Source organism: Centruroides vittatus, unplaced genomic scaffold (assembly GCF_030686945.1).
Source record: "Centruroides vittatus isolate TY-2023 unplaced genomic scaffold, ASM3068694v2 scaffold_769, whole genome shotgun sequence".
Classification (NCBI taxonomy): Eukaryota; Metazoa; Arthropoda; class Arachnida; order Scorpiones; family Buthidae; genus Centruroides; species Centruroides vittatus.
The window spans coordinates 1,226,495-1,246,330 of NW_027122717.1; the positions used below are offsets into that span (position 1 = coordinate 1,226,495).

Consider the following 19,836-nt stretch of genomic DNA (forward strand, 5'->3'; position numbering starts at 1 on the left):
TAGTTAGAAAAGAATTCTGCATTACTGAACACAGCCCTGGATTTTTGACATTTCTGGCATTTGCTGTAGGAGAAACTGCAATATTATATGCCAAACTTTACTTTTATTAAAACTTTAGTTAAACCTTTTCCACTGCATAGTAATTTTTTTACACACCTTGTACATGGAATAATTTAAATAATTATTGTTCAGATAGACAATGGCATTTTTTTTTTTTTGTCAAAATTTAGTGATTAGAATTAATTTTAAGTTATTCAGACAACTAGAAGAAAAATAAATGATTATAATTTGTTTTTTAAGTCAAATTTCATTAAAAAATTTTTTCATAAAATTTATATGCAAGAAATAGCATATGTCCAAGTAATAAAAATAGACAAAAATCAGGCACCATGTTGACATTTAATACACAAACAAATTTAGGTTGCATACCTTTACTCCAAATTACATTATATCTGTGCCAGAGGGCTTTGCCTCATACACCTATAGCAGTCCAACTCCTCATTTGTACTTAATATCAATGATCCATAAAAATTTTGTGACAATTCAACCCTATGCAAGTATGCAAGGAGCCAACGCTACTTGCTTCACTGGATCTACATCTTGTGGGGTGGGCAGTCCAACCTACCCTGCTAGTTTCACTCCCCTCCAGGTCCAACCCCCTTATCCTGCTTATTTTGCTCAACCCAAATCTCATTTGTTTCACTTGCTTATTTAAAAATTTCATGAGGATTCATCAATCCCCACTGCCACTGTTTGTTTCTATTTTGTTTTTTCATGATAAAATACTGCCATTCTAAGCTAAATATTTTATATATGAAGAGTAGCTATTTAATTAGCCAAGTTACAATCTTGCATTATTATTTATCAATAATGCAAGACTGAATATGTTTCTATTTTGAAGATGGTTATATAATAAGTTAAAAAAAAATATTTTCAATCAAGTACAGTCAAGCCTGTTTTTATGCGGTCTTTTTTTGTGCGATTTTTTATTTGTGCGGTACAGTTGGCGACTAGTCTCGTGCGATTCGTCATGTCTCACGTTGACTTATTATAGCTAAATAAACTTATTATAGCATAAATGAACTTATTATAGTAATATTATTGCACGAATATGCGAAAAATGAAATAATTTATTTTTTAAGTCAAAAAAACACCACCTGGACAAAAATATGTAAAACAGACGATAGACGAGATGATGTGGTCAAGTGCTGACATCTATTGTCAATAAATTCTATTTTGTACGGTTTTGAGTTATTTTCTATGTGAGACTTTTTTATGCGGTCAATAGGGACCGCATAAAAAATATTTTTTTAATTGTGTTGCGAAAACTATTTTTTATAGCCACTCGTGAAGTTTCGTGCGATTTTTTTTAATGTGTTTTTTTTATGCGGTCCCTATCCACTGCATAAAAACAGGTTTGACTGTATTTGTTTTCTAAACTAAGAAATTGTTTTGTTTATTTATTTATATACAGAGTAGTTATAAGTAAACTGATAGTACTCAGAGTGATGTAGAGAAGACACAAAAAATAGTTAATTTTCATGCCACAAAGTGACTTTTACTGTTATCCATTGAGTAGATTCGCTACAATACACACTGTCAGGTTAATTATAACTACCCTGTAGTATAAGAAAATATTCAAACAATTATAGTCAAAGATTCATTTATTTTATTAACAGAAAAATGGCTATTAAAATCTGTCAATCTGATTAAAATTTGGCATATAAATTTTTAAAAAAAACATAACATTACATACACACATACAAACATAACATTACATACATTACATACACTAAAATATTTGGTAATTCAGTTTTTAGAAAATAACAATAGCTACAATGTGTATTCTCTTCATTACAAGTTTATTTTCTTTAACAGTTCTGTTCCTAAACTTCTAAAATTTCTTTTGTAGATTTCCTTTAAAGACTCAATACAAAAACAAACATTAATAAAAGAATTATTAATGGTTAAAAAATTATTATTGTTTCAAGAGTCAAATTGTATTATAGTCTATTAAAATTAAAAACCAATAAAATTGTTTTATCATCATGTTACATTTTTTAATTGGACAAATGCAAACAAAATTAAAGAAAAATTTTTGATTTTCAACTACAGCATCTACCATAATACCATAATATAGCAGATTTATTGTCATTCTTCAATTTACACATATGTGATTGTAAATGAAAAATTTGTATGTATCAACATCCCAAAGCCAGATGTATTGATAGTAAGCCAAAAATAATTACTGTAATTAATCAGGCTATTATTATGCTATAATTAATAATTAGAAACTAAGTAATTTGACACTAAAGGTAGACATTAGGCACCATCTCTTATCTAAATTAATAATTATAATAATTTATTAAATAATTTAGAACATTCTGGAAGAAAAGAACTAGCTCGGAGAGGAACTTGAACCCACAACCTCTGCTTATTGTGAGGTGTGCTTTCCAGTTACGCCATCTGGATCCTGAGCAAGTCTTTGCTTCCAGACATATTTAAATTTAGGTATAACCATTCATGGTTACTTATGCCCACAGTCTATGTACTCGTCCACTATGACACTCAGCCAACTATTGTTTTACCTGACATGGTGTATATATATATAAAAGTGGAGAAATACATAGGCATAGGAGTCACCCTCAGCCAGCACCATAAGTAATTCTGTGAATGGTTATATCTAAATTTGAATGTCTGGAAGCAAAGGCTTGCTCGGGATCCAGATGGCGTAACTGAAAAGTGCACTGTACAGTAAGCAGAGGTTGCAAGTTCAAGTACCTCTCTGAGCTAGTTCTTTTCTTTCGGAATGTTCTAAATTATTTAATAAATTACTATAATTATTAATTAACATAAGAGATGGTGCCTAATGTCTACCTTTAATGTTAAATTACTTAGTTTCTAATTATTAATTATAGCACAATAATAGCCTGATTAATTATGGCAACTGTTTGGCTTAGAGAAAAAAATTAATAAATATTTTTAGATACCTGTAATTATTAGGACTATTTCGTTTTTCAAATACTTTATCCAAATATTCCACAACTAGCTTTTCTATCACTTCTGGTTTCTGATTGGGTACTATTCTAATGGAAAATTTTCCAATTACTTTTCTTGGAATAACTGTTTTGCATCCATAATCACTAAATGCTCCTTCTATTCCTAATAACAGATAAATGTAATACATGTTAATAAAAATAAAATATAAAATCAATTACATATTATTTAATATTTTTAAGAAAATGATAAAATCAAAAGTTTTATTAAACTGTTTTAGAGTCTTCTGATCTCATTTCTAGTTCTTTAATGTTCAAAAAACAATTATTGAAGAAAACTAAACTCTTCCATTTTAAGGTTCTGGAATCTAAAAATGTGAAAACAAAATGGATATACAAATCCTGTCATTTTTTAACTTTTCATATGCTAGAAAATGGAAATGTGACACTATTTCTCCATTTTTGGCCCTTTTCATCCTGTGGGAACATAGGTCTTTTTTCATATCCATTCTGGGTTCTGTTGTAACCAGGGCTCACCACCTAGTCACAATAGAAGTGACCAGGTGATGAGCAATGGGGTCCAATATATCTGAGATGAACCACTTATAGAACTGAACTTGAGTTTTTCTATCATTTGCATTCAATCTTGGGTCTCCCGGAGAAAAAGATCAGTCAATGCTAGTTGACTGATCTTATTTCTCTGGGAGACCCAAGATTAGAAAGAGTTCATGTTTCCTAAAACATGAATTCTTTCTAGAGATTTAAACCAGGGATGGACAGCCCGTGGCCCTCGGGCCACATACAGCCCGCAGTAATATTTTTTGCAGTCTGCATCACATAAAATATGAATAAATATATCAATTTTCCAGTTTAAGGAAGTATGCAGCAAATATTTAAATGTTATTTTCTAAAACATGTGAATAGTTTTTCCACAATAAATTTAGTAAAATTAAAACAAGAAACCAACTAACAAACACATTGAATCTAATTTAAAACTAGCAGTGACTAATATTTAACCAAATATTTCAGATATATTACATTTACATCTGTGCCAGAAACTAAATTAAGTATACCTATGCTAATTTATAATTATATATTAATAAATAATTGTGATTTACTGACATTTTTTCTCCTCTTTTTTCGTTTATGCGGCTTGCTGTTCAAAAGTTTTGAAATGCAGCCCTTACATAGAAAAAGGTCACCCATCCCTGATTTAAACAATCATCAAAACATTATCTAAATCATCATATAAAAAAGCTTCAACGACTCTTAGTAGAAAAAGTCATCTTGAATTTTTATTAGATCTAATTTCCTCACTTTTAAATCTGCTTACATTAAATTCCTTTCTTTCCAGCTTGGTTAATTTTGCTCCTTCCTTCTGACTTTCTTACACTCCTCATTCTAATTTCCATTTTCTTATTTTTTTTATGGTTTTCTTTATGTACTTTCTTTTCACCTATTATCAACACTTTCTGTTCATTCCAGCTTTGTGAAGTTTGAAAATTAAAAATGATAGATCCTTATTGAAAACTGAAGATCCTAATAATGGAAAAATTTTAGTTCTTTGATGGGGTGTTCAGTTTTTGAACAATAAAAAAAAATTGGATAAACCAAACACTTTAAAACTATTTTTCCAAAACTAATTGAAAGTAGAATCTGAATGAAAAATATCTACAAATAATAAGAAAATGATGTGTCTAATAGCTGATAGAGTATTTAAAATGATATTACTCAAAAACCTTTCATTCTAAATAATTTCTTAAGAAATTTTATGAATATCTTGATTTCTAAACCGTGTAGTTAAAAATAATTTAAACTCAAACATTCGTAAAGATATATCTAGGTGGCCAAACTGCAGCTCCAATATAAATTATTTATAATTCTTCCTCCAAAAACCTAATAACCGGTGCCAGTCCACTTAAATTATATGGCAAACGTTTTCGGACACTTCACTGCGCCCTTCCTCAAGCCTTCCAATCTTCTTAAAACGAATTTTCAAACAAACGAAGTCATATTTCCATTACGCACGTGCCAACCGAATAAAATTTAAAAATTAAAAATCGAACAACCCAAATTCCAACGGTTCAACTAACTTCCGTAAACGAAGCTTCCTCCGAACATTCTACTGTTTTGCTATTTACAAATTCCTACATCGCTCCGCCCTTCCTCTAACGAGTGATGACGTAAGCAGCTCTACGTCATTGCTAAACGTCACACTTTTTAACTAATTTCAAAAACGCTCCTCCACTCTTTCAATAAAAGATCGTCATCCCGTTTCCTTTCTTTTACTCTGTCTCGTCTTTTTGCAGCAGGGCCTGCCAAGCCATCGATAATTTCATCTCATCTTTTGCGTTAATAGGCTGTGATGAACGGAAGGCCTTAAAGATTTCTATTTGTTCCAGCCATCTAATTTGCTCAGCGTGCTTAGTGGTAGCAAGCAACTTCGCTGCCCCGAAGTCCGGGACTATTTCCGGGTCGGACGCATAAATCGCTAATGAGGTGGTGGCTCTCCCATGCTCAATATCTTTCTGGTGTTCTCTCAATCTTACTTCCATCGCTCTTTTCGTGGATCCAATGTAGACCAATTCCTTTCATACAACCCGATATTGGCACCTTTATATAGAAAAATTGCGAAAAGACAAGGGATCGACATAGCTTTCAGGAGATGCCCGTCTATGCTGCAACAACTATGGAATGATAAGGACAGAACGAATAGTTGCAAACTTCCAGGGGTATATGCTATCCCACTAACAGATAATAGGTGCAATGAGGAATTGGTCTACATTGGATCCACGAAAAGAGCGATGGAAGTAAGATTGAGAGAACACCAGAAAGATATTGAGCATGGGAGAGCCACCACCTCATTAGCGATTTATGCGTCCGACCCGGAAATAGTCCCGGACTTCGCGGCAGCGAAGTTGCTTGCTACCACTAAGCACGCTGAGCAAATTAGATGGCTGGAACAAATAGAAATCTTTAAGGCCTTCCGTTCATCACAGCCTATTAACGCAAAAGATGAGATGAAATTATCGATGGCTTGGCAGGCCCTGCTGCAAAAAGACGAGACAGAGTAAAAGAAAGGAAACGGGATGACGATCTTTTATTGAAAGAGTGGAGGAGCGTTTTTGAAATTAGTTAAAAAGTGCGACGTTTAGCAATGACGTAGAGCTGCTTACGTCATCACTCGTTAGAGGAAGGGCGGAGCGATGTAGGAATTTGTAAATAGCAAAACAGTAGAATGTTCGGAGGAAGCTTCGTTTACGGAAGTTAGTTGAACTGTTGGAATTTGGGTTGTTCGATTTTTAATTTTTAAATTTTATTCGGTTGGCACGTGCGTAACGGAAATATGACTTCGTTTGTTCGAAAATTCATTTTAACACGTTGACTGCCACGTAATTTTCAGGATTCTGTTGTAAAATGCCAACTTACTTTTAATTATATTATATTATTAAAAACTCTAATCAGAGTACATAGTAATAATCAAAAAGCATATAGAATGTGTTTTTCTTAAAATAAAGGTATTACGAATTATCTCTTAGTTGGCTTATGTAACAGAAAGCTCTTCGCTAAAGCCAAACTACGAGTTAATTCGTGCACAGACACGATTCGTCCTGTCACTTCGCTACAGCCAATCGGAGATGTGCGTCTAAATTCATTAGTAATAAATCGGATATAGAGGCGAGCACATCACATTTACGTCTTTTTTGAGAGTGTTATTTTTTATTTATTTCTATAATCAAATAAATATCCCAATATGGATAAGAAAAGACCACTGACTAAAAAACAACTTGATTACTACACTAATCTAAGTGATTCAGAATCTGACAAAATTTTTGGTGATGATGGTAACGACAGTAGCGATTATGTACCATCTGAGGATTCAAGTGAGGACAGTGATTATGACGTCGTCTCCGAACCTGAAGATAAGACTATTCTCGAACCTGAAGGCAATGACGATGCGTCAAGCAACCACATCAAATCCAAACGATAATTTGTGGACAGAAACTCAACAAAATCCTGAACTATTTATTTTCCAAGAAAATGTTGGTTTGAAATTGGATACGACAAACCTTACAGTGCAAATGCTGGTAGACCTATTTTTTTCGGAAGAATTTCTTGCATTACTGGTCGAACAAACCAATTTGTATGCTGCACAAGAAATTGCAAAACATAAAGAAATAAAAAATGCTATCGTACTACACAGCTCTAAGAAAGACTATTAGATGGCCCAAAAAGGTTGCATTACATATTATAGAAATATATATACATAATGCGCACAAACTCTTTCAAAAAGCAACTTCTTCTAAAATAAAACTTATAAAGTTTAGAGAAGCATTCGTCAAAGCATTGATTGGAGAAGAGATTCAACCAGTTTCAAAAAAAATTAAATTGCAAGAGCTTCACTATTTACAGAGTATCCCACCTACTCAGAAAAAACAACATCCGACAAAGCCATGTCGAATTTGTACCAAAGCTAAAAAACGCTGAGAAACGCGTTATTTCTGTCCAATCTGTCTAGACAAGCCAGCCCTTTGCGTAGAAGATTGTTTTAAAAATTATCACAAACAATAAAAATATCGTTTTGCTTTTGATTTTGAATAAACTTTTTATGATTATATTTTCTGTTCATTTATTAATAAATGTTCTGTTCATGTAAGCCAAACTTGATTTTTTGTTCTTGCCCCTGAAGCTATCTATTCATATTTACACTGATATACTACGAATTACATCGTAGCTGCACAAATATGGCAAGGAAACAAACTACGATATAACTCGTAGGTGGCGTCCTAGGCAGAAACGGTAACTACGAGTCATCTCGTAGATGGCAGTCAACGTGTTAAGAAGATTGGAAGGCTTGAGGAAGGGCGCAGTGAAGTGTCCGAAAACGTTTGCCATATAATTTAAGTGGACTGGCACTGGTTATTAGGTTTTTGGAGGAAGAATTATTTACAATCTGGTGTTTTAGTGAGAGTTTATGTAAATTATTTATGTATATACAGTGGATTCTCAATCTATTGTTTTTGGCGGGACTCTAGGGAAAAATGACTGATGCAGGAAAACAATGACACAAGAAATTTATGACTTTGATGTTTTATTTATTTATCTCATATGAAACATGTATTTTTCAATGATAGGCTTATCTATATATTTTAGCATTACAGAAAGTCATTATATAAATGATGACTTTCTGTAATGCTAAAAGATATAGAGCATGTGCACAGAGATTCATTTATTCTACATTTTAAAAAATTGTTAAGAATACTGAAATTTGTTCTATCTTCTTTTGGTAAGAATTCTTAATATATTGACTCTTTTCTTGTGTGGCTGTCCGCCATTTTGTTGTGTGTAAATACTGTATATAGAATTAAAACTTTTTCTTCTTTCCTTAATTCTTCTACCTTCCGCTTTTAACCCTTCCCGTCACTTGACAGGAATGGCATTTTTCATGGGTCGTGATTAGTGGTTTTAACAAAAGTGACAGGAGGGGGTCCTGCCCGAATCAACCGTGAGTCACAAGGATAAGAATAACAGACACTTTTTGGTTTGCCACCGAGAAGTCAGGTGAGAGTGACCCGGGACAAGGTACGAGGCTTAGGACAAAAGAGAGAGAGGGCCAGTACAGACCATGTGGGGACAAGGACTTGAAAATAATTAAACCAGCCGTTCCACAAAGGTCCAATGATTTGCCCCGGCACCTTTTTATGAGTGACTGTTTATTTTTCTGGATGCTGATGGATTGGAGATTCACCGTCTGCAAGGCGCCCATTGTCGACATTACCTTAGTATCAGGGCCCACAAATCTAAACTACCAGTAGACTACCTTCATCCTCTATCCTTCTTTTCCCTTTTTAGTTTTAAGTAGTAATACTATTAGTTTTAAGTTTAATTGTAATTTTTGTTTAATCGGAATTGTATATAATTGTCAAATTCCTCAGAAGTCTGAACGAGAGGAGACACAGTAAATAGACCTGTGTAACATCGTCTCCGTGATGGGCATTCTGTTCACTATTAATTGTTTCAGTTAATAAAGCGACTTGTTTGTTATTTCTTTGTTTATTATTACGTGTTTACCTCATAACATTTTTTCACACTTGCACTTGAAGATGATACCGAAAATGTTAGTGAAATTATAAATTAATGTCATTTGCGACATGTTGATTCTCTTATGGAAAAGAATTCTGACTTTTCTCACTTATCCAGACATTATCTCTCCTACCTCAAGAAAGCTCAGAGTTGCCAATCTTATGAGAGATAATCATCATATCTGCCCCTTGAAATTATCACACTTCACTTAAAATTATTGTACTGGTACATTCATCTCAAGCCTTTATACTTATCCCCTTTACCTGTAGAAGTTTTAACAAGGTTCACCCTATGTCAGAATCTTGTCAACTTTTTATCTGTGATCTCTTCTTACAAGAAAACATTTTTTACACATTTCTTTGATCTTAATCAAGTTCCCCCACCATGATACCATATAATTGTTATGAAAAAAATCAGTATTTTAACCTACAGTAAACAATATATTCTAATTTAATTCAAGATTTTTTAAAAATACCAATAACTGCCTTTTCTCTAACTACTACTACCATTTTCTTCCTAGGTTAAATATCCTGCAGTTATTTATAGTCATACCAACAGTGGAAACTGAATTTGAGATAATTTTTCCATAAAAAAACAAACAGAATCATGATCCAAAATTTCAACCAATTTATAATAAGCTGTAGTGGATGTCCAGCTGATGTGTCGTTACTAGTGTTTTGGATTGGAACATGGAGCTAGAACATGGATCTAGAACCTGGAGCAGTGGAGAAATGGGTTTTTGCCTGAAGCTGAAGCAGAGATAATTTTGATTGTTCCATTGCTCATTTTTTTTTTATATTAACATTTTTTTGATATTTAGCAAGCATGCCTTCATACAACAACTTAATTTGACATTTGGCAACATAGTGGTCTGTTTATGCCTTTACACTAGACATTGGCATGTCATAGCTACTTGCGCAGTAAATTTTAATTTGAAAGCAGTGAGAACATGAACAATCACATACTCAGTGAAGTTTCATAAAAAGTAGAATATTTAATAATTTAATAATAATACAAATCTGTTTATATTACAGCTAGGTATGTCACACATATAGATAATATGTAAGGTTGCAATATGTATGTATATATGAATAATATGTTAGGTTTATATTGTGTTCATTGTTTTAGTCAACACAAGTAAATTTAATTATAGCATTATAAAAAATTAAAACTGTCCTCCATGAATGATAGCTGATTTATGGAAGAGGATTTAAAGAATGTTTTCACATTTTAATCTAAAAATAACAAGAAAAAACTATATCTGGTCTCTAATGTCTTCTCTTTCTCCCACAACATTTTCCATAAACTCAAATTCTGTCTTCAAGGGAGAGAAACTTTATCTGTATACAAAATTAAAAGTAGTGATAATAGAAAGTTTTAAAAACTATATTTTGTACTTTATTATACAATAAATAATGATTTTAATAAAAGCCCATATTTTGGAAAATGTTTAAGCCCAGCAAGCTTCTAATAGGAATGACATGGTATATTTTTTATACTGATAATTATTATTATTAATAATTTTTATTAAGTTTAAATTATATTTTTTTATGTTAAATAAAAACAAAAGCATAATTTTTTTTAATCATCTAAGATTCTAAACTTCCAAACTGATTTCATATATAAAATAAAGAAAACTTATCATAATTACTATATAGCTGTAAACATGCTATATCAAGATTCATAATATTTTATAACTACAAATATTAAATTTTGAAATAATGTTTTAATATGGAGTAATTTTAAAAAGTATCACATGCCCAACATATTTAAGTCACTTATCCGTCAGGAAATTCATAACCATGTACCAAAAGATGTGCAACAAAAAATCACAGGACATACTTAATGGCAATTTTGTTAATCAAGTATTGTTATATGATTTTAGATTCTTTTAAAAATAAGCCCTTTAAAAAGAAAAAACTTGGTATGTGACTGTTTTTAAAATTACTCAATACAAAAGTATGTGACTTGCAATAACTCAAAATTATAGCTTACATTAACAACATTTATTTAAAATTTTACCATGAAGAGAGAGAGAAGGAAAACGCCAACGATGCATCAATACTTCTTCCTTTGTATGACGAGATAATCGACTTGCAGCTACTTCACTTCTATATTCATTCTAAACAAAAATTAAAATTTTGTGTTTAAGAATTTATTATATATTGTTCACTAATTTTATTGTCATTTTTGAATCAGATAACTCCATAAATTCCTTAAGAAAAAAAGACCATAAAAAAACAAGCTATTCAAGTAGTGGTGTTTTATTCCAAATTAATAAATATTCTTCAAGATATCAAAGTCTTATCATCAAATCCAATACTTTAAGAACATTAAATTTAAATAAGAACTAGCTATTGCCATTAGTATCTATTTGGTTTTAAACAAAAAATAAAATAGTAATGATCTCAACCCATAAATGTAGTTCAAGATGACAGGAATGACTGTTTTTTTTAATTTGATGCAGTTTCTAGAAGAGAATGTTAATTATTTTATCACAGTATTTGGGCTGCAATCTAAAAAAACTGTAGACTTATAAATTCCCACTGTTGTCTGTTCATCTGTCTTTTCTTAATCACAGGAACAGAGTTAGACAGATGAAATCTGAGACCAGATATGAAAACCTTAGGAGGCAAGAGGCCCCAATTAACTATATATGAACTTCTGATGCGAACTGGAAGTCACATTACTTCAATTCAAAACTTCCCCTGAAAACAGTTACTAGATGACCAGCACAACTCTGTTGTTAAAGGAAAAGTATGATATACAGGAACCACTACAGCAGGGGTTCTCAAAGTGGGCGTTACCACCCCCTGTGGGTGGTGAGTAAATCTAGGGGGCGCTGGAGGCAGGGTACTGAACGGTGACCAAAGGCAAAAGTTGGGGTCACTGATGGGTTAGGGGCATTGGGTATAACTTTATGGAACAAAGGGGGCGGTCGATCGAAAAAGTTTGAGAACCCCTGCACTACAGGGTGCAAGCCACTATTAATTTAAAATGGAGAATACATTTATGTACTTAATTTTATTAAGTACCTAAATGTTTAATTATAAATATGTTTCATCACTGACAAATAATGATAAATGATGAATGACAACTACATTTCATTGAAAATGCTAGCACTTTCAATATAGCATATTTATCATCTTCAGATGATAAATAAAATGCTTAGTTAATCTACTGAATAAATTGGCATCAAGTGTGTACAAATAAACTTTTATTTGAATTTAATGTTCTTAAAGTGTAAATTAAATTATGAGGCTTTGATGTCTTGAAAGAGGTTTATTAATTTACAGTAAAACAAGACTTCTTTAAAAGCTTTGAAATTGATAAAATTTCATAAAATATCATATAATCTTAAAATATAAAAATATTCATGTTAAAAAATAATAAGCATAATCCCTCAATCCACAGATAGAGCAAAAACTAAAAAAAAGAAAAACAGCAGAAATTTTATGTAAATGTTTCCAGACAATAAAAATACTCAGAGTTATACAAGTTATTTTAAAAATTTTTATTAAGTTAACCTTCCAATGGGACGCCATTTTTTTGTTAATGCAAATAATAATAATAATAATAATGATAATTTATAGTAACTATTTTTTATAATACAATAAGTGCTCATTGTTAATGAAAAAGTATTTAAATTTATGATAATTCAATTTCTGTGGACTCTTGTCACTTGGGGGCCCAGGACTTAAGTCCTATTAGTCCCTATGTAGATCCACCCCTGTCAGTGACTCATGGTGCCAACTTGGAACAACCTCAGCACACATGGCCAATAAATCACCCACTATGGCACCAAGCCAGCCATTTGCTTTACCACATCATGGTGTATATATATATAAGCATCTAAAAGCCTGATATTTTTGTAATAGTCAGAACATTGAGCAATTGTTTGGCTGATTACTAAAATATCAGACTTAGATGTTTATATATGTAATATTTCTTTATTCGTATTGTGTCATGTCTTCTATTTCTATATTACTTATTAATTAGTAGTCACATAAGGTGGGAATTTTGAATTCATATTAAAGTTTTTAACTCAGCTCTCCAAGATTAAATCCTGAGTGTGCCACTGTTCTTACATAACTAAATTAATATGACTTCAGTACTTTTGGAATGAAAAGGGTGCAAGAAATTTTTCACTCACTCTGTACACAGTATGCAAGTGTGTACATGCATAATTTAAAAATAAAATCAAAATTTGTTTAATATATAAAAAAAATTTTCAACGTACAATGTCAAAATCAATATTTTCATAAATTTTCTTCTCATCTTCAGTCACAGGTACTACATCATCCATAATTCCAGGAATAAGTATTTCACCTTTTTCATTTACTAAACTTCCCATTAAAGCTATTAAGTCTGCCATTGCTTCATGACTATAATAAATATGCATTAGTAAATATAAAAATAAGATACAATATAAATTATGTAACAAAGAATACTTACACTGTTCCACCATAAACACCAGAATGTAGATCTTTTTGGGAACAGGTAACCTCAATAAAAAAGTAGCATATTCCTCTAATATTAAAAATAATTAAAATTTAAATAATCAGCATCAAAATACAAAATGACATTAAATTTAAAACAGAATTTTCAAATTTATATAAATATATACGGTAAGGTCAAATATTTTCCCTGCTATCATCTATTATATATAACAGGAGGAGAGTATGGCAATCAATTGAAAAATGACCCCCAAGATTTTTACATTTTTGGACTCGACTTTGAAACATCGAAAAATGAAAAAAAATTTGGGGTTTCCTTTTTCCTATATTGGTTGATATTAGTGTGTGCAAGAGGGCATAATTTTGTTCTCCCACTTTGAAACTTAACTCCTGCGTCTCTCAAAAATTTCTAAAAGTTTGCAGAGAGGTTTGTGAGTTAGGAGCATTAAATTTTGATGGTTAAAGGTCAAGGAACTAGGAAATTGAGGATTATCATATCTACAATGTGGTTGGACTTAATGAAGATTTTACTCATTATTAGCATTTACAAATTTTTACAAAACTCACCACTTCCCTCAAAATTAAGGTTTTGCTATTTTATAATAATTAATAATAATAAATTTTTAAAATAAAATCTCATAACAAATGGCACCACACACAATTTTAACTTTTTTCTTGGAAAAGTTACGCAATTCATTGCTGAATTTTTTTAATATAAAAAAAAATGTCCAGCAAAGTCCACATTAGTCATAATTCTATGTATAAATCTAGATAAAAATATTTAATGATTTATCTAATAATTACAATGAATTAGTAGTAAGTTTAGTGACTGTTATTTAAAAATTTGGTATAAATTTTTAAATAAAGCCATCGAACTTCACCCATGAAGATTTAAGAAATCTTCATACAAAGCCCAATTTGTTCTGAAACAGTTTAAGTTACATTCCATCTTTTGCATGCTAATTATAAATTTATTTTCCTGAAAATGATGCAATTTATTAGTTATATTGATTTTTTTTATTGCCCAAACATTTAAGTAACCACCAAAGAATATTGTTCTGTTTTATATACTGAAATGTTAGTGTATACCATTTTCTTTCCTTTTTATAAATACAGGGCTCCTACTCAAATTTTTGTTTTAAATTCAATGACTTTCCCTGACCAACTTTGTACCAATTCCCTGACCCTCACAATCCTTACAATATAGCACATTAACTAAATAAAACATCACATGATTTACAAATTTATATCTTACCATTACCTTAAACCATAAGTAAAAATTAATACGCACCATATACTATTTCTTCTCTAAATCTTTAATTGGTTATTTTTTCTAATTAACAATTATATATTTTTTTATAATCAATGAATTAATAAAGTTAAAATAAGACAGACGGAATTATGACATTTCTTCTCCACATAAAACTAAAATGTTTTATTAAATGAAAATAATTTTTCCTGTTATTAACTCATAACTGTAAAACTTCATGGCTTTCAAAGAAAAAAGCCATTAATTATTGTTAAAAAATTCTGTATAATCCATGTATAAAAGTATAAATTTATTAAATTTGTCCCTTAATAAATTTTCCAAACTTTATAAAATATTAAGAAACTGGGAGAAAGTTTCAGAAATCAGAAATTGTTTGTTATGCAATCAAAATTATTAAAATGAAAAATGATAAATAATATCATTTGAATTAATATTTGGTTATTTATCATTTTTGATTCTTTGTTAACAATCATTTCTTTTCATCAGTTCATTAACACCTGCCCTCAAAAGTGCAAATTCAGTGTGAGTGTGTGTGTGAGTGTGTGTGTGTGAGAGGAGAGAATATTAAAATTTTTCTTAAAAAATTTATTGTTAGATTACTAAGAATATTAGATTTCTCTCTCAAACTTATAATACTGCATAACTAATACATCAGTTCTAAAATCTAAAAGTATTTTAAAATTTAAAAATAACAATTAATATTGTTGTATGCTTGTATATTTTTTGCGCTATAATTTTGGGGAAATTTTCTGTATGTTTGGGTGAAATTTTGGATCCTGAAAATATTCTGACCCCCTTTTCGTAAGTTGCATTGTACCACAATACTTCTTGCTGCCTGCAGACAGCTACACTTGGTCAGCCATACTGTCAGCAAACAAAATCAACAAAGCAACCAAGAAAACAAATTCCCTGACTTTCCACAGCATTTTCTGAACACTAATGAAAATTCCTGACTTTCCAGGTGTGTAGGAACCCTGTAAATATTCTGCTTTTCATTTATTATTATTCAAATAGTATTTCAAAAGTGAAACAATATAAACTAGAAAAAGCTTTGTAACCTACAATTACCTTAAACCATAAGTCAGACATGGCTTTTTTGTTCCAAGCCAGTAATTATCAGAAATGCAAACATAGTCAACATCTTTAAAAAATGTATCTTTTCGAGCATCAACAAGTTTATCTAATCCTTCAGAACCAGACTCTTCCATCCCTTCAAAACAGAACTATTAAAAATATGTTTTATGAATATCAAGAACAAAATTAAATATACAGTGGAGCATCGATTATCCGACTCAATTAGGGACTGGGGTTGGTCGGATAACTGAAAAAACGGATAACTGAAAAGAATGAAAAAATACATTATTAGTATAGTATATTAGTATATCCCATGTAATTAGCAGTGACGTAACTAGGATTTTGGACGCCTATGGCAAAGAATAAAAATGGCATCTTTTTAATTTTTGTTATTAAATAAAAATAAAAATAGTGGTTTATTTTTGAAATATATGTTTGTAGAAATTACAGATCATAAATACTATATAAATATAAATATAGACGTTTTTTTGTGTTATTAATTTTGAATACATATTATTTCGAAACCTCGTTGGCGCATTTATTAAAATCGGTGCCTATGCGGGAGCCACGCTGGCCATACCCTAGTTACGACTCTGGTAATTAGTATATTAGTATATTGCTATTAACCTACTTCACGTTGAATTTTCATTGATGTTAAGCCTAACAAAATTTTTTTTAAATAATAATTGTCGCTATTGTATCGTTAAAAATTATTTCTTTATTTTGCACAAAATAAATACAGTACTGTACTGTATTTTGAAAAATACAGTATAAAACAAAAAAATATATATTCGGATTACATATTTTACATAAAGTAGGCCTATACGTTAGAAAAAGAAGTCCAAAATTTTCTTTTGCTTCACAGCTGACCCTCGTTTCTTTTGCTGCTAAATCTCGCACACGTTTTAAAAACAGCAATTGGATAGCGTCATTAAATAAAATTAAGCCTTGTTTAAATACTGGCCTCCCTTTCATGGTCAAACCAGTGTTTCCAGCTAAAACACGCAAAAATTTAACAAAAATAATATTAAAGTAGCCAAGATATAGCCAAATATTGTAGTGCCACATCACTAGTGGACATTTGAATTTTCCGACTAGAACGCAGTCAGTTAACTGATGCGACGGTTGATCAGGGGTTGGATAATCGATGCTCTACTGTATTAACTATCAATTTATAAAATATTAAATATAAAATAATAAAATTTTCTTTTATTACCATATATCTTGACAGATAAGATGATACTTGAATCATAAAAATGGCCCCAAAAATCCGGGGTCATCTTATAGGACAGATATAAGAAAATTAGATTGAAATTTATATGAATTAAAACCATTATAGCAAAATGGGAAAACTGTAATTATTTACTAGTAGAGAGTAGAGTATGTCCACTAAATAGAATAACCCATAAGACATTTTTGTGAATAGTCAAGGTCATTACCTGAATGCTCAAATCAGTGTGAATGTTTGCGACAATTGCAAAGCAGTGCTGCCAGATGCAAGAAAATAAAATTTGATGTTTCAAAAAATTACGAACAGAACATAATTCCGTATACACTATACAGTATTATTATCCAGATGATGATCGCTGATCTAAACTAAATTAATAGGCCATTAATAGTTTGGGGGTCATCTTATAGGACAGATATATGCTAAAACTATAAAACTGCGACGAAAATTTATACATTGTCTTATCTGCCAAGATATATGGCATATAAAATATATAGTAAATTTATAAAGAACTGATTAAAAAAGAAGAAGAGAAATCATAAAAATACAATATTTAGTGTTTAAATTAAATTGCCAAATAATATTTGACCTCTCTTATTACAAAATTATTTTTGATAAAAAAATATTCTGAACATTTCATATCTTTTAGTATATTTTTTAGAGTATTTAGAAATTTTTTATTCAAATAAATTCAGTGCAAAAATTGAAACTTTCACAAGATAAAAATTGTTATTGCTTTTTCATTTAAAGTCTTTTACTTATCTGTACTATATATTAGTACACAGAAATTAATTTTCAGTCTTTTCTGACATACTGAGGCTAGAAATTTCACAGAACTCTAATCTGTTTACTTAAAAACAAACACGAGTTAAAACTAAAAAATTCTTAAGGCAAACAGGTAAACTCTGAGAGAGAAATTTTATTCATATTACATTACCCCAAATGCATTTTGCTGCTAACGGCATCCTCAGTAGGGCTTTTCACAAAAAAAAAAAAACCTTGATACAAGTTATCCATCAACAATAGAAACATCATCCACACAGTGAGTATTTCGAGTACAATCTTTGCATCCGATTAAGCTATCCCAGCATTCTGCTGTAATCATGCCATTATTCAAATTCATTATGTTAGTTTGCATAATGATTGCATAATGTTCCTTAAATTTCCGCTTGATTACATTTTTTTCCCGATGTAATATTTTTATATTACTAATATCGATAGAACAACTATTAGCCCAACAATGTAAGAACACTGGAGAAGTATTAATTTTAAGATGTATCAGTGGCAAGAAAATTTAGTTGTGAATTTAACCACGAAGAAAATTCCAGACTATATGCGGTTGCTGTCATATGGAGTTGGCATGAATTTGCCTTATTTTGATAGAACAATCGACACTATAGCCGATATTGACCTTGCAGTATTTAGAAGTAATCACAACAAAAAAGAAAAAGAAGAATTAAAAATTAAAATTGCTGAAGATTTAAAGAAATTTAATAAAAGAAAAGGATACATAATGGATCGAAATGCTGACAAGTACATGGGTAAATATATTAGGTTAAAAAAATTCCTCCAAAAATCTAATTTGTGTTTGGTAAGGGCAGAAAAATTTCAGCAAGTCATAATTTCATCTTTACAAGATCTAGATAAGAGAAAACAAGAAATCATAACAGCAGGAAATATCAAAGAATTAAAACAAGATCCAACAGAAAATATTCAAAAAATATTGAAGAAAATTTTTAAGGAATTTGTTAAAGGAGGGTATTATCTCACCCTCTGAAAGTAAAGAATTGCTCCCAAAAGAAAATGTAAGGATACCTAAATTGAATATACGCATAAAGACACGCAAACAGAATAAATGTTTACCCATAGTGGATTTTAAGATGACTTTATTATATAATCTAGAAAATTTTTTTAAAAAATCCTTGCAGGTTATTGCAAACTTGGCATTTAGCATGAAGAATGCGGATAACTTGATTTCGAAATTAGAAGCGGTTCTTCCCACTTCTGATTTCAAAATCAAGTTAACCAGAATATAAACTAATGAGCCTGGACATCGAATCAATGTACCCTTCAATTACTAAAGAAATAATCATACAAAGTTTGAGTAAGTATAATGTTGAACAACATTTAATAGATTTGACTAAATGTGTATTAGAACAGAACTTTTTTACAGTTAACAGGAAGTGTTACTGTCAGAAAGACGGAATTTCTATGGGTTCTGTAGTAGGCCCAAAGCTAGCAGAAATCGTCATGGTCGATATAGATAAAATTCTGTCAACATTTAGTGGAATAGTGTTCCTTGCATGGTACATGGATGATATATTTATTATATATAATAGTAAAATAACATTTCCAGAAAAAATAGTAGAACAAGCTAATAAGATTAATGAATGTTTTAGGTTTACTCAAGAGAGTAAAAAGTTTAACAGACTTAATTACCTAGACATAAAAATTGTTAGGTTCAACAATCATTTAGAGTATTGTAAATACAAAAAACCCTGTAGTGCAAGGAAAGTTATAAACTTTAAATCTTATTGCCCAATTAGCCAGAAGAAAAATATATACCTAATGGAAATATGTAAGATCTTTTCTAGAACGACCAGACCCAGTATGAGAGAAGATGAAATTAAAGAAATAAACAAGAAATATCTATTGAACAGTTATCCAGACTACTTAAGAATTGGTATAATAAATACTTAGAAAACAGATTTCAAGTAAAAAAGGAAA

At 30.6% G+C, this 19,836-nt stretch overlaps 1 protein-coding gene across 1 annotated transcript in view; it reads right to left on the reverse strand.

Moving 5' to 3' along the window:
• Cndp2 (Cytosolic non-specific dipeptidase 2) overlaps window positions 1-19,836 on the reverse strand; it is a 57,668-nt gene that overhangs the window by 11,819 nt on the left and 26,013 nt on the right. Inside the window, exons 5-9 of the mRNA XM_067288170.1 lie at window positions 15,876-16,030; window positions 13,536-13,610; window positions 13,321-13,465; window positions 11,103-11,202; window positions 2,991-3,162 (exon numbers count right to left, since the gene is read on the reverse strand). Of these exons, the coding sequence (XP_067144271.1) occupies window positions 2,991-3,162; window positions 11,103-11,202; window positions 13,321-13,465; window positions 13,536-13,610; window positions 15,876-16,030 (647 nt within the window). The remainder of the gene's footprint in view (window positions 1-2,990; window positions 3,163-11,102; window positions 11,203-13,320; window positions 13,466-13,535; window positions 13,611-15,875; window positions 16,031-19,836) is intronic.